This window comes from Megascapheus bottae, chromosome 3 (genome assembly GCF_031878675.1).
Source record: "Megascapheus bottae isolate mThoBot1 chromosome 3, mThoBot2.hap1, whole genome shotgun sequence".
Taxonomy (NCBI): domain Eukaryota; kingdom Metazoa; phylum Chordata; class Mammalia; order Rodentia; family Geomyidae; genus Megascapheus; species Megascapheus bottae.
The window spans coordinates 1570715-1586757 of NC_143511.1; the positions used below are offsets into that span (position 1 = coordinate 1570715).

Genomic DNA, 16043 nt, shown 5'->3' on the forward strand with positions numbered 1-16043 from the left:
TCTCTTAAGAGTATGTTACTTCAAAAAAGAGGAAAAATTCCTCAAGCATTAAAACAAAGGGTAATTGAGAAGTCTCTACTAAAAAATGATGCCTGGGTGAAGGATCCAATGAGACTTTAAGAAGCAAGAATGGTTAAATGGGTACTCAGTATTCTGGAGCCTTTGAGAAGGCTTATCATTTATTCCAGTTCCTTCCAAAGGGAAGATGATACAAAAATGGATGGGCCACAGAGCCAAAAGTCATACAAAAATAACAAAAAAATATTTGCAGAATTTTCCATGGACTCTAGATGAAGGCAATCCCTTCCTTTTAGAACTGCATAGGTAAGAAGTCCTTTCTCACTAGCATAAGCCACAAACTCATCATCCACTTTTGTCCAAGGGTTTTCATGTGCATCAGTATTTGTTTTCCTGCCCATGTGTTCATTTTCTCTCATTGGAAATGTTGGACCAATTGTCTCTACTTGTTTATTCAGCTTTATCTGTCCTCCTTTGGAAAGTAAAGGGTCTGTGGGACTCAGTTGATTGTAGTCAACCTTGATTATCATACATTTTTGTCCTGGTAGTATCAGAATGCAAAGCCTTCTAGTCCTAAGGAGATTAATCAAGATAATGATAGATTCTCTCCTCACAGCATCCAGTTTCAACTCAAATCACTGACTGCTAAATATTCACAGCATCTAGGGCTTTTGGAAGATGGTTAGCTCACAACAGGATGCTCATTCTGAGTGTTGTCTGCACTCATCTTTTTATCTCACAGTGACAATATCAGGATTAACAGTACCTTGATTTCAATAATGTCTTTAGGTTTAAAGAACTTAATATGCTGACACACATGTTTGTACTTATCTCATCATATTAGAAATTCATGTTAAGTCTTTGGTGGGGTTCAGTTTCACATAGGGCAAGCTTGAAATACTGTTATTTTTCTAATACTTGGCCTCAAGTTTAAATAGAAAAATCTTTGGAGTCAATGTGGACAAATAAGAAGAAAACACCAGTGTTTTTTTCTATATAAACAGATCTGATATGCATTTCTAAACCACCACATTCTCTTGGTTTTTGGTAGAAAAATCAGCTTCCAAAACCTAATGTTGCAACCTCATCTCTGAGACAGAGAAAGAGAGGAGTATTTAAGAAAGAATACAAACATGCATATAGACAGAAGATACCCACTCAACAGTGCCAGGAAAACACTGAGATCCATACCACCCGCTTTCCCAAGGCCCCTTATTCAAGTATGAAGGAAGGTGAGCCAAGACTCCAAATGCAGAAGTCATTTTGCTCACTGTGATTTTATTTTTGATTGTCCTTAGAGTTGTCAGAAGAGGCTCTGCGAAGAACTCCATGCTGCCAGCAGAGGCCCGTGGGGGTCATTTTCATTCTAAAGCCAAAGTTGGCCTACTTTGTATTCATGTCATCTGCTGCTGTTGTGACATTACACAAGGCCTCTTGTTGTGAGTAGATTAAACCAAGAATACAGACGTGAATGCCACCTTTGCGTAACCCAGTGCCTTTCTGATTATCCGGAGTGTATATCATAATTACTTTCAATAAGCCAGATTTAAATTGCATCATTGCTTATTATCTCTAATGGTTGTATGCACATTCTAATGGTATTTCTGGTTTCTGTCTCTGTCTTCTTCAAGATAAGCATGCCTAGATTCCAACTTCATGTTGACTAATGATTTTGGAAAATGCATCCCAAGAGAGGTATCTGACCATAGTTCTCATCCCAGCAGGAGACACACGCTGAGAACTCCATAGGCAACAAACTAAAGGATCTGGTCCACAGGCCAAAAGGCTGCAAGAATCCTCCGACATGTCACTGAACTCCACCCAGTCAGCCTTGTCAGAGTTTCTGATAAACACATTCATTGATATAGCTTGACCCCCCCCCCCAAAAAAAAAGAGCTAATAAGTGTAAACAGCTGTACTTACATGTGTCTGGCTTGAGCTGACTGTTGGTGATGCCAAAGTACTGGGGATTTTCAATGACAGGGATCTTGGTCATTCCAATAATAACGGCATCGGGGCCACCCTCTGAAGAAGACGGAGTGTTACTCCCATTGGAGATGTGATGGAGAGGACTGGCAGAATCATCATCATTGCTGATAACTGAAGCAGGGCCTAGAGTCGGAAAAACAATGTAGTCTATAATCCAATGGCTGCTATTATGTTAGAATTCCTATATGTCAAGTTTACATCAAGTGTACAAGCGCAGGTGTAGAATTCAGCAGGTTTTGGTACATTCACACACTTGTGAAAACATGGCTGCAATCCATTTTTCTCACCATAATCAGCAGGCATCCCCTGTTTTCCCCAATCTTAGTTCTAGAAATCCCTGAATTGACTTTCCATCTCTGACTTTACCTATTCTTTCATTTCATGCAAATGGAACCATATACTTGGTGACCTTTTGTAATGAGCTTCATTCATTTAATGTAATTTTTAAAAATTCACTTATAGAATATATCAGTATTTCCTTTTATTTATTCATTTTATTCATTCATCCATTCATTTATTGTACAACACTTATGTTGTTGAAATGATTTGCCTAATAGGAACAACAGAATTATGGAAATTCATGCCCAAGCTTTTGTGGGAATAAATATTTTCTTTCTTCTTAAATGGAATTGATTTGGCCCTATTGTAGTTCTCTGTTGACCATTTTGAGGGACAATCAATTTTCGAAAGTGGCTGTATTACTTCATGTTTCCAATGGAAATGTATGATGTTTCCAATTATGTCACTCCTATTTCCTGAAAGTTTATCCACAGCATTCTTCTCTGTTCCAAAAAAACCTTTAGAACCACATGTCACTGAATTTCCAGTGTAAATTTAAGATTCATTTCCCAGGACACTAAAACTTATGGGGGCATTTTTAAAATCGGACTTTCCAGTCTCTAGTCTTTGAATCAATCAGTTAGCTTTCTTTGCATCTGCTTACATTTGCAAGATGTGCATTATTTAATCTTCTTGCAGTTTTATGAATCTGAACTGCGACTAATGATAAGACAATGGTAAATTTAAATGTGCTTCATGGATAAGAATTACCAGTAGGCATGCCTAAATAACCCTTAGTTGGAAGAAGAAAATTATATTAGACTGTCCCCTTACTTATTTTCCCTAGTCATTGAATATCTGAGGCACTTTCATCTACAAAATATTTTCATAACAATAATGAACCAATCTCAAGGCAAAGTTATCTGCTTTGTCTTTAGATATGAAACTAGAGTTAATACTCTCATGCCTGTTGGTTAAAGCAATAAATGTAACATTTTTCATATAAGATACATTTTGAAGCCCCAAACAGCAGAATGTATATGCCTTTATAGGTAGTCTGAGCAATTTATCCATTCACCATTAATTCATACTGCTTGCAAGCAAAAATATATTCACATAAATACCTATGTTAAAGCTTCAAAACAATTATGACCACTTGTGTAATCTACACTTAGGAAGTAGACACCGTCTCTTCCACATATATTGCACATACATCTGAAGCCAATTGAATCGGCAGTTTCCCATGGAAGCAAGACACTGGCCGTGACTACTGGCATAAATCAAGAGAAAGATGGGAGGGGAAAGCATTAGGACAAAAGACAAAGGAGAATGAAGCAGAATTTAACACCCAGCCAGGGTACATGCCTTACTAGGCCAGGAAATGACTGAAACTGCTAAGTCCTATATAAGGGAATCTGTTTTCAGCCCCTCACCTCTACACCAGGATGCAGATTTCATCTCCATACATTCCTCACCTTTGTCCTCACACTTAACTATTGCAGTGAAAAGCATAGAAATTATAAGTACAAGTGTGTTTTCGCAGGGGCTCTAATACAATCATAATCCAGCTTCCAATCCCCAAGATCCATTGCCCACCCCATATGGTTTGTAGTCATAACAATTTCCTATTCCCCAGCTAGCTGTGTCTTAAACAAACTAGGCAGGAGGAATGTAATTGCTATTATAGGTGATTTTTAATGCATTCTCTCAATGGGACATACATTTAAGTTGCCTTTAATGATATACTCTGGTTTAATTTTGCACACAAGTTCTCCCATAGCCAATTTAGAAACCACAGAAGGCGCAAAGGCAAGGTGATCCCACCAGTTATGCTCATCTTATTCTGCACTCACCTGTGTTTGCAAAGAGCGGAAATCCTGCCAACAGTAACTATAAAGACAAGTGCTTTCTAATATCCCCAACATGCCTGGTTTTATGAACTGCTTCCTGACAGACCTACTCAGCTTCTATCCAACAATGAAGAATGTTATGCTAAGGTTTCTGAATGTTGTCAATAAACCTTTCCCACCATTGCTTCTTGTGTTCTAGCACCAGAACAATTGCTCCTTCCTTTTTTTTCCAGGCCTGGGCCTTGAACTCAGGGCCTGAGCACTGTCCTTGGACTTTCTCAAGGCTAGAGCTCTACCACTTGAGCCTCAGCACCACTTCCAGCTTTTTTCTATGTATGTGGTATCGAGGAATTGAACCCAGGTCTTCATGCATGCTAGGCAAGCACTTTAACCACTAGGCCAAACTCCCGGCCCCACAATTGTTCCTTCGTGAGAGGCTTCCAATGCTTACTACTATCAGAGCTCCCACAGTGGAGTGAAGTTATAGGGACACATTTCTCTCCAGATTCCAGGCTCCATTTTTACCCCAAGAAATGCAGAAGTTGTTATTTTCAAATAGTCTACATTTAAAATATTTCCTTCTGGAGCCCAAGAAGTGATTAGAAATACTCTGATACTGCCAGGCACTAGTGGCTCATGCCTGTGAGTCCCAGCTACTAAGAAGACTAAGATCTGAGGTTCTTAGAAGCAAGGCTAGGCAGGAAAGTTCATGTGACTCTTACCTCCAACCAGTCACCCGAAAGCTAGAAAGGGAGCTGTGGCTCAAATGTAGAGTTCAAGCCTTGATTACAAACAAAACAAACAAACAAAAAACCCAAGCAAGAATTGGGCCCTGAGTTTAAGCTGAAGAGAGGGGGGGGGGGGCGGAGGGAGAGAGAGAAAGAGAGGGGGGAGGGGAGGGAGGGATGGAGGGAGGAAGGATTTTCTGTAGCTTAGATCAGGTTAGCATTTTTGTCATTTTTGAGGAGGTTGACAGCTAGATGACAATCTTGAGATTCCTCCAGGAATGCTGCCTCTGAATCACCAGCCAAGTACATAGTAGAGCCCCTGCTTTAGTCCTGTGAAGGGATTTGCTCTCTATTCCCCTTCTCCAGCTAAGGATATCCCTTTCTCTGATCTCTGCAATTAAATCTGCCGACTCACTTTAAGTAATAGTTTGCAAGGAGTGGTGAATGCAGTTAAGCATGCAAATGTTATAAAGCACCAAAGATAATTTTTCATACGTCTTTTCACTCTGCTGAAAGTCACTGTTGACAAATAATAGCAACACATACCTCAACAATTCATCAAGTGGAATATTAATTTAAGGGCTGTTTCCTTTATTATTAATGTTCCCCAAACCCTGCAAGATTGATATGGCTGACAAACTTGCAAGAATGAAGCCCATTTTCCTATGAACATTTTTATATAATGAAATGCAAAGCACAGCAAAGTGGGGCGGAGGGAAAGCTCTCCATGGAGACAAGGCATGTGTATATAATTTGATCCCAGCCTGTCTGCGCATTTCAAGGTTGTGTCTTTTTGTGTCTATGCATTGTATTTGAGCAGACACCACCAAGAAGACAGAAGAATCACAGGCATATTACAGCTTGTTAGAAGAAATTCATCGAGGACTTGAAAATCATGTATTATTAATGATAATACATTAATTATGATATTGACATTAATATTATATCACACATATTAATATTATAATCTATAAAATTATAATTATAATATTGTAGTATATAATATAGCATGTTATATACTTTTATAGTATAGTATATAATATGGTATAGCTTTTGAAATATTAATGATATTACATACTGTAAGGTCATAGTAGTAGATAATAATATTAACATTTACAGCCTTGACTTCTTATATATTGTAGTTTAATAATTTAATATAAAGTACCATTTTATATCAATATATATTCACACATATCTATTTTTTTCCCTGTGATCAAAATGAAGGAAGGTCATCAGGGAAAGGTGTTTCCTTCTCTCAATAGCAAGAGTGTTTGAGTGTTTGAGTGTTAATTAAGGCATTAACCAAGACTTTTTATTTTCTGTGTAGTGAAGCTTTGACATCTGGGGCCTACTAACTGTGGAGGGGACTGCATCTCCTAGGACTCCCTAAGTCTAGCCATTTGCTAAACATATCAAACCATCCAATCCGTGCACGCTGTCAATCACCTTCTCTGTGCCTCACATTCCAAGCCATCACCTGCCCTAACCACCTCAGAATCAGCTACCAGAAAACTCGCAACAGTCCTACGCCCAGAGCTTCCTTCAAGTTCTCAACCTATCCAGGTCTAAACCTGCCTACTTACCTTGCCTGTTCTCATGGAAATGCTAATCGATACTCATGCCTATGATTTCCCCATGATCCTTTGACCACCTGATCCATATTGGGGCTCCCTGCATAGCCATATCCCCACTAGAGGAGCATGGCTCCTCTTTTCCCTGCTTGAGAACTATGTCATACATAAAGTTTTTGCTTCAATGTCCATCATCTCCAAAACCACTGGTTTCATCAAACCCTAATGATGATGATGATATGATGATGATGATGATGATATGATGATGATGATGATGATGATGATATTCTGTCTGGTGGACTGTAGCTGGAACATTGTAAAAATGATCTCTATTGTGGCTTTTCAGGGTCAAAACATATTTTTAAGCTTTCTGGGGGCAAAGCTTTCTGGAGACAAGTAGGGCTGGGAATGTTGCTTAGGGGTAGAGTGCTTGCCTGGCATACATGAAGCCTTAGGTTTGATTTCCTCAGTGCCACGTAAACAGAAAAAGCTGGAAGTGGTAGAGTGATAGCCTTGAGCACAGAGTGTCTCAGAAGACAGAGCCCAGGGCCCGAGTTCAAGCCCCAGGATTAGCACCAAAAATTGTTGAAGTAGTACCGTTATTTGCTATTCAGTAGAAGGAAGACACCATTGTAGGAGAATTCATACCCTTGTCTATACATATCAATATCCACATTCCCCACTTTTCCCCTAGCAAAACACAGTATGAAACCCTAAAACAGGATGCCTTTTATAATGTCTCTGAAATTTGCCTAGAAGCCCTGAGCTGGCTCAAATTTATGTTCTAACTTTGCCTTGATATTGTTTAAAAGGAAAGGAAGTAATACTTCCCTATACAGACAGGACAGACAAGGATAGGTCAGGTGACTCAGAAGAGGGGGATTCAGACACTTGCCCTATTTTGCAGTTTTATCAGTAGCCAAACTTGCTATCAAAAGAAACAACAGCCAAGAGAATCTGTCCATCATGATCAGATATGGAAATGCACATGGATGATAGAAGACAGCCCGTCTTTTCCTGCCTTCTATGCAATTTTTATTCATTGTCTCTGTACCCATAGAAAATACTGAACAAATTGGAGGTCCTGGGAGATCACAGGATTTCAATCCTAACGATGAACTGTATTATCTGCATTCACTCAGCGAGCTACACACTTTGCCTTGCAATTGTCAGTACACGGGCTGAATACAAGGAGTGGAACGCAAACAAGCAGAAATCATAGTGTCTGGATGTTAAAGACCTCTTTGAGGAAGGAATGGTCACAAATGAATAGCTGATCTACCAATTCAGAACTCCTTTCCAGTTGGCCAGTCCAACAAATAGAGAACCACATTTGTCCAGGCTTGGCTGTTCAACTGCCATGTGTGTGGTTTCAATGTAGTTACATTTTATGTCTCTAATCATCTTAAGAACCCATCACATTCCAGAACTCAAGACAGCAGTCGACCCATCCTCACAGGATCACAACAAATCCATTTCAAAAAAGCAAAGCAAAGGCCAAAAAAACTGAGCTCAATTGGCAAAAAGTTGTGCCTTCATTGGAAAAAAATTCATCTACACCTAAACTTCCTTCTTCAACAAATCAAAAGCCAGGAACACAGAAAATGAGTCAAAGGAACAACAAATATAAAGAGTATCTAGATCATTTTATCTGAATTAGGCAACACAAGCTAGTTACTTATTCAAAGAAGGAGTAACTACTTACCAACACCTTGTCTTGATTTTACTTTCCCAAATCCAAACCATGAGAAATCTGAAAACCATAATAAAACATAAAATAAACTTCGAAAGACAAGTGTAAACTGGAAGTAGTCAGCAACTGTCCTTAGTGAAATAATTTAACAAGTCCCACAACCCCAAATTAAAAAGCAAATAAAAAGAAAAGCTACAGAGACAAAGACTTCCTGTTCATTACTTTGGAGCTAGCTCTTGTTTTTTTCTGCCAAGATTTTATTTTTCATCTTGAAACCATGAAAGTTGAAATCAGATAAGACATTGTCTTTCAGAGGAAAAAAAAATAACCCTCAAACAGGGTTAACATCTCTGAGCTGTTCTCTTTCATTCTCACTTTCTTTCTCCTAAATGAACAGATCCTTGCTTAGTATTGAATCATCTAACAGGAAAGCGGTGGTAGGGGTGAAGACACACAATGATTTTGACAAACGCACTATGATTCTGAACCACAGCAAAGTGGGGGGGAAATGAGAAATTAAAGATCTATTCTGAATCTGAGACAGGCAGAGAGGAAAAGAGAGAGGGAAAGAAAACACAAAATCCTATGGGAGAGCTGACACATTGGTTCCATAGGGATTCTTGAGGGACAAGAAAAAGGCATTGTAATTCTGCATGGATTCCTGCTGTGTAATGGAGGGCTTGCATGTGAATCTCTAGGCCTCTTTCAACACATGACTCACCTAGGCATGTGTAAAAAAAGAGACCCCAGATGTTTGGTGGATCTCCAGTGAATAAATCCACAGTGAAATATCTATTTCTTGAGGCTAACTGTTCCCTTCCAAGTAATTTCCACTGGGTTCAAAGATAATTTTGCACAGTAGGGAAATCCCTGAATATGAGGCAGATACAGAGAAGGGAGTCCAAATAAGCCGTTGTATTTCTCTGCTCCTCAACTCTGTAGTGATCCTCTTATAGGCAGTTAGAAAGCTGAAGAGTAGAACCAATTTAAGTAAAATGTTATATACACAAACTCCCTGTGCATGCAGGCTGCCAGTGGCTCATGTCTGTAAGCCTAGCTATTCAAGGGGCTAAAGTCTAAAGAACACAGTTGGAAACTAGCCTGGGCAGATAAACCTTTAATTGACCACCAAAAAGCAAAAGGTGTGCAGGTATGGCTGAAGTGGTAAAGCACTCCAGCAAAACAGTTGAGGGAGAGTGCCCAGCTTCTGGTACTCAGTACTGGTGCCATAAATAAATAAACTCCTTGCACACTCATAGACACACCAAGTTTGAGTGATGATTAACTTTGTTGCAAATTGAGGCTTTCCTGACCCAAAGCTGGTGCTTTTTTTACCCTCTGATATTAGTCTGAATGCTTCCTTTCAAGTCTCAAAGGATAAGCTAAAGTCCTGGCTACATTCTAAAGACAAATAAATATTACTTTGCGATGAACACAGTGTGTTTCATTCAAGGGAGCAGAGTCGAGAGAGACAGAATTTTACTGTGAGTTTACTGGCATTAACTAACTCCAACCAAAACAGATGGATTTCCTACTGGCTACTTATGGGTCTTATTTATTCCTTTGATTTATCATCTTGAAATTAAGCCATAAATTGAAACTTTCCAATCATTTAAGGAGTTTCTCCAAGTGTCAGCTCCCTTTTACTGAGGAAGTCACTAGTCATTCACTCTGGTTATACATTTCAGGTGATTTTCAAGTGTTGTGAACACCTCACTCATGGGAACTGCCTCTATCTCTTTCTCGAAAATCATTCCAGCCAGGGATGTAGTTCAACTTTCCAATCCTCATTTCTTGAGATGTGGAAATTCTCAGATTGTGCTTTGAGGGCGGTCCAATCATAAGTTTTATGACCTCACCTCACTCAATAGCTGGTGTAGTGGTACACAGTTCTTTTTTTTTTCAGCTACAGAAGAAACAAAAACAGATGGATCCTAGCCCAAGCCAGGACGGGCATAAAGAACAACGTCCTATCTCACACGTAATTCCTTGACCACTCAGTGATGTCTTAGAGGGCCTGCCTTGTAAGTGCAAAGCTTTGAGTTCAGTCGAAAAATAAAACATCGTTCCATCCGGCATAGGTGCTCAGTTGTGTAATTGTAGCTACCCAGAAGGCTGATATCTGAGGATCATTGTTTAAAGCCCACCCAGGCAAGAAATTCTGTGAGACTCTTATCTGTAACCAGAAACAAAAATTAAATTAAATTAAATTAAAAGGCCAGAATGGAGCTGTGGCTCCAGTGATAGATGCTAGTCTTGAACACATAAGCTCAGGGCAGCACCCAGGTTCTGAGTTCTAGTCCTAGGACTATCACAAAAATAAAATAAAACAAAATACAACAAAAACAGACACTATTTAACCCTCATTCCAAAAGGTAAGTCCTAGAAATGGGATAATTTATTAGAGGGAGAATACTGTTCAAAATCACTTTTGCTTTTATCAGGTCTCATTTTCACACACAGTGTGTAAGAAAACAGAAGTGCACAGACCCATACAAAGGATAACTAAAAGGGAATCATTTTCTGCTATTTCCATCCTGCCACTGGTGTGGCGTCCTCTAACAGGGTAGAGAATACACAGCATTCCTCCCATCAGTACCCCATGAAACCATGACCATTTCGCCTCTCTCAGGCTGCTGGATTGCTTAAGTACCACAAAGAAGAAACACAGGCTTCCTCTCATTCATACCAGGCATCACAACACACCCTAGGGACCCCCTCATTCCAGATACTTCTCCCTTGTTCTTCACCTTCTGGGGAACTTCCCGTGGATCACAAATCATCCAGTGCCTACTGACAAGGAACATGCACTCAGACAGGCTGAGGTACTTAGCACAGGTCCCAGCTTATAGTGACTGAGCCAGGGACAGGCTGATGCCAGAACCAGGATTCGTTCTGTTTTTCTTAGTTGCATTTCCACATCTTCAAAATAGACCAAATGAACCACTTGTTATAACAAGTAGGGGTCAGTTTTACATTGGAAAAGATTCTACCAGTAACTGCTGGCACTCTATTTATTTCATCCCAGTAGACAGAGGCTACACAGGACCACTCATGAAGAAGGTAAGCCATCCTGGAAGTAGAACCAGGATATGGAGGATTTCAGAAGAACTCTGGCGTAGAGGAAGGATATAGTCTCAAGCCAGTCTTATAACTTCTAGAGAACAAGTTAGAATTAGCAAGAATGGGTAAATATACAAACGCCAGGAACATCTCTCATCCTAGCTGCTCAGGAGGCTGAGATCTGAGGAGAGCCTTTTAAAGCCAGCCCAGGTAGGGAAGTCTGTGAGACTCTTATCTCCAATGAACTGGAAGTGACACTGTGAGTCAAAGTGATAGAATGGTAGCCTTGAGTGAAAAAGCTTAGAGCCAGCACCCAGGCCCTGAGTTCAAACCCCACAACTGACCAAAATATAAAAATGTGCCTGGCTTACAAGGGCTCAGTTTATGAACCTCTATATTTACTGGGGTATAGAAGCAATGCACGCAACCAAGACGGGTGGGGGGTGTGGGGGGGGAGGGAAACAGGTACCAAGACATGTGAAAGGGTATCAATGTATGTGAATTAATGCACCTTCTATCGGGCAAATATCATGTAACCCTTTTACTAATTACAATAAAAAAATAAATAATAAAAAAGCAATGCACGCTCAGTAGAAACTGTACTTGAGAGTCTGAATTTAGATCCACTTCCAGGCTAGTGATTTGTGACAAAATATGTACCAGAGATGTCAGGCCATAACAGGGAGCCACAGCTCCAGTCTATTCAACAAGAGTAGATGTAGAATCTATACAGGATGTTGTGTGGCCAGCATTTTGTGGACACTGTACTTTGTGGGGTTTTTTGTTCATTAGTGTTGAATACATTCTAGGAGATGTGAACAGGCTTTCTTAGAGGACAGGCTTTGTGTTGGAAGATTTTGCTCAGCTGTAGTACACAAGTGTAAGTGTTCTGACCCTATTTGACTAAGGGGAGGACAAGCTGGGGTGTTCAATAAGGAAAGTATGTTAAATGCGTTTTTGACTTTGATATTTTCAACTTACAGTGGGTTTGTCAGGATATAATTGCATTGCAAGTTGATGAACATCTTTACTCTGAGCTATGGCTAAAGTGGGGATGTAGTAAATTTGTCAAAGTGGGGATGTAGCTAAGGGTCAGGGATGGGCAGAGGAACAACCAACAAACCAAAAAACACATCAACACCAACAACAACCCCTCTGAGAAATACAGTACAGGCCAAAAGAACAGTTGGGTTCTTATAGTGAACATTGTGATTAGATTAGGAAACAAGACAAAAAAAATGTCACCAATCTCAAGCCAGGAAACAACACAATCAAGACTGAGTGCAGAAAAACATCTTTGGCAGCAGAATACAATCCAAACTGTGGGAGAGAAAAACTAAGGGGAAGAGACTAGTTTCAAGTTGTTGAGAGAATGGTAGCTTGACTGGGGAGTAGGACAGGAAAGAGAGGGGACTTGACTGACACCCATCGTGAGGGAATTTCCATAGGAAGTGATAATAAGAATAAAGGCTGAGAAGAATTGGAAGGGAACACACCACAACAACTTCGCATTAAGATACTGAGGTACTTGTTGGGGAGTTCTGGTAGAAACCCTAAGAAACTTAGAAAAAAGAGGAAGGAAATTTAGAAGTTAAAATAAGAGAACTGATTGAAAGCGCACATTTTTAAGGACAGTGCATCTGTAGAGAAAATGAACCTAAAGTTTAGATCTTAAATCTCCCTCAAAGGTCAAAGTGCTCAAAAGGCCTGGGCCTCAGAGTGGCAGAATTAGGCAAAGGCAGAACTTTAAGGGGTGGGACTTACTGGGAGGACTCTTGGTCATTGGAACATGTTCTCTAGGGGGCGTGGAGTTCTCAGGTTTCTGATTACTCTCTGCTCCCTAGCCAACAGTTGGGTGCTTTCATTCTGCCACATGCTCCTGCCATGACCTCTGTTGTGCCACAGGCCAGAATCAATGATGCTAAAGAATCCAGATGCAGGATCAAAGCTACAAGCCCAAAATAAAAGAAAGTTTGTGCAAGTGACAGAACGCTGTCTAACACAGGGTAGCATGAAGTTGTCAGGTGGTCTGGAGCTCAGCACATAGTTTAATGCCCACAGTGGATTTGCTCGAGTTCTGGAGTTTGTGCATGAATTGCAGGATGAAGGTTGAGTCTGAATTTGGTTTCATTTCTTGTTTAAGTAATACAATAACCTATTTTATTAACAGACACTGGGAAGAGATATCCAACTGAGGCAAATTTTGATGTTTCTTTTTTTCTCTATTTTTGGCAGTACTTGGACTTGAACTCAGGGCCTCACACTTTGTAGGCAGGAACTCTACCACTTGACCCATGCCTCCATCTCTCTTTTTTAGATAGGGTCTCATGGTTTTATCAAGTCTGGCTTTGAATCAAAATCTTCCTACCAAGGCCTCTCATATAGCTAGAATCACAGAATCATATCCAGTTTGTTGATTGACATAGAGTCTCCTTAACATTTTTTTTTCATGGTTACATAGGAACCAGAAGATCCTTTCACAGAATCTGGTATTACAAGCAGGAGATGCTATGCCCAGCCTTGATAAAATTATCAAGCTACTGAAGCTAACATTAAAAGGATCACAGAATGCTGAGACATACCTTAAAGTATTTGAAATATTCAGTAGGTTTAGAAAGACCAAATTAGTATCCCTCCCTGGGAAGCTGCTAGACATTCAATAGCCCCTTTTGATGGATTAAAGCAGTTTTCTTAAAACCTTAATACTAAATTTCATCAGCCAAGTTTTCCCACCAGTCCAAAAAGAAACAATTTCTCAATTTCCTATGATGTTTCACCCATTGGGAGTAGGGTCTTGCCAAACTACCCTTCATTTTCTGCTTAAAAAGAGACACTTCATTCACAGCAACAACAACAATAATAATAGCAATAAAGGGCTCCTTCAAAAGCAAATGCAGCTGCAGTCAGCTTGAAGGATCTCCTTTACAAAATCCAGAACAGCAAAGTTCTAAATGATGAAATTAATCAATTAAATGCGTCCATCTCAACCTTTTCTCAATCAGAAAGGAAGAAACAGGAGACAAAACCATGGCACCATTAACACATTAACAACTCTAACTTGGATTTGAAACAAAATAAATCGCCCCAAAGACTACTTTTCAAATGTCTCTCAAAGGAAACGGTTACTACTTAGGGAACTGAAAAGAATATTTATGATGCCAGTGAGAGAATCAGAGGAAGGAGCCAGAAAACAAGCCAAATGAAAGAAACTTGACCTTCCCTATAGGACCTGAAAGGCTCTGATCTCAAGAGAATACAGTTCCGGATTTTTTTTTTTTTACTTAGCTTTCAGAAAAATTACTTTCATATGTTATGTGAAGAAAATTAATTTTTCTTCCTTTTAACTCTGTGGAAATTAAAACTTGCTTTCTCAAAAGTTTGTGTTTGTGTATGTGGGGATAGGGAGAGGCCTGAGTGCTCTCCTTTAGGTTTTTCTGCTCAAAGTTGGGCACTTCCATATAAACCACACTTCCAGTTTTCAGTGGTTGATTGGAGATAATAGTTTCATGAACTGTTCTGCCCTGGCTGGCTTTTGAACCATGATCCTCATGATCCTCAGAGCTCAGCTTCCTGAATCGCTAGGGTAATAGGTGTGAGCCACAACACCCAGCTTTCAAGTGTCACTTTCTCATATTTTTAGGTAAGATCACTCTGCATCCTTAAGAAAGCCATTGCTAATCTTGTCATAGAAACAAATGGGAAAACAGGATTCACAAGCAGAAGTGGACTTAACTTCCAACTTCTTATGGCCACTCCTCCTCCCCAAAGAACACTTACTTGAAAGGGGAGGCTGCTTTGCTGCTAAGTGTGCCCAGAGTTGAGCTTAAAATAGACCTTCATAGTACCTGAGTGGATTGACTGATACTTACAAAGAGAAAGAGAAAATACTGGAATGCTGGTCATTGGGGTGGAGGAGAAGTGAATGCAAAGGATTGCCTTGTTGACAAGATAATTATCTCCCTTTCCTACTGACACATAATCAGAGTGAGTAATAGTTGGCTTCAAATTAATTCCCGTTCCTCAGGGCACAGAAAGATGTAGTTTGGGGCCAAATTTCCACTTCAATTTAATCTTTTACTTAAGGACATAACCTTTAGAAAAGAAAATGAAATCTCTATAGCCAAGGAAAGGGGTTGGCTTTGAATTCAACTGGTTCTGAGAGTCAGAATATAAAGGATATTTCCTTTCAACTAATCTCATTTCTTCAAACTTGCAATGGAACTATTTACACTGTTCTTTAAGAAAAATAATAGTATTAACTATGATCCACAAAAGAAAGAAAATTGCATGTATTATGGCTGAAACTGCCAGCTACTCATGAAAATCTCTATTTCTTTTTTGTTCCTGGCCCACAGCTAGACTGCATTTCCCAGCTTCCTTTGCAGTTTAGATGCAGCCATGCACCTCACTTCCAGCCAATGGAAAGGGAACAGAGAAAGGGCTACCACAGGAGTCCTGGCCCCACAAGGCATCCTAAATATGGCATACATGCTACATGATCTTCAATGGCTAGAGGGAAGGGTAGAACACAGAGTTACAACTTGAAGATAGCATAGGGTTGTCCCAAGGAACAGTTTTCAGGTTTTATTATGTGAATGTAAAACAGACGCATGTCAGTGTGTGTATGTGTGTGTGTGTGTGTGTGTGTGTGTGTGTGTGTGTACTGGGTGTGTGTGTGTGTGTGTACTGGGTGTGTGTGTATACTGGGTGTGTGTGTGTGTGTGTGTGTGTGTGTGTACTGGGGCTCACTCTCTCATTTGGCTGGTGTTCTGCTTTTTGAGCCACACCTTTTGCTTCCAGCTCTTACCTGGTTAATTGGAAGTCAGTGTCTCTGGGATTTGTCTGATCTGAA

General features: G+C 39.9%; 1 protein-coding gene across 6 annotated transcripts in view; it reads right to left on the bottom strand.

Annotated features, from left to right (window-relative positions):
• The window catches only part of Ntrk2 (neurotrophic receptor tyrosine kinase 2), a 359583-nt gene that overhangs the window by 154582 nt on the left and 188958 nt on the right, over positions 1-16043 (bottom strand). For 4 of the 6 annotated variants that reach the window (XM_090329449.1, XM_090329451.1, XM_090329453.1 and 1 more), the window contains 2 exons: positions 8141-8188; positions 1942-2130 (listed from right to left, as the gene is read on the bottom strand). In XM_090329449.1, coding sequence (XP_090185575.1) covers positions 1942-2130; positions 8141-8188 — 237 coding nt within the window. The remainder of the gene's footprint in view (positions 1-1941; positions 2131-8140; positions 8189-16043) is intronic. The other 2 variants (XM_090329450.1, XM_090329454.1) reach the window with 1 other exon arrangement.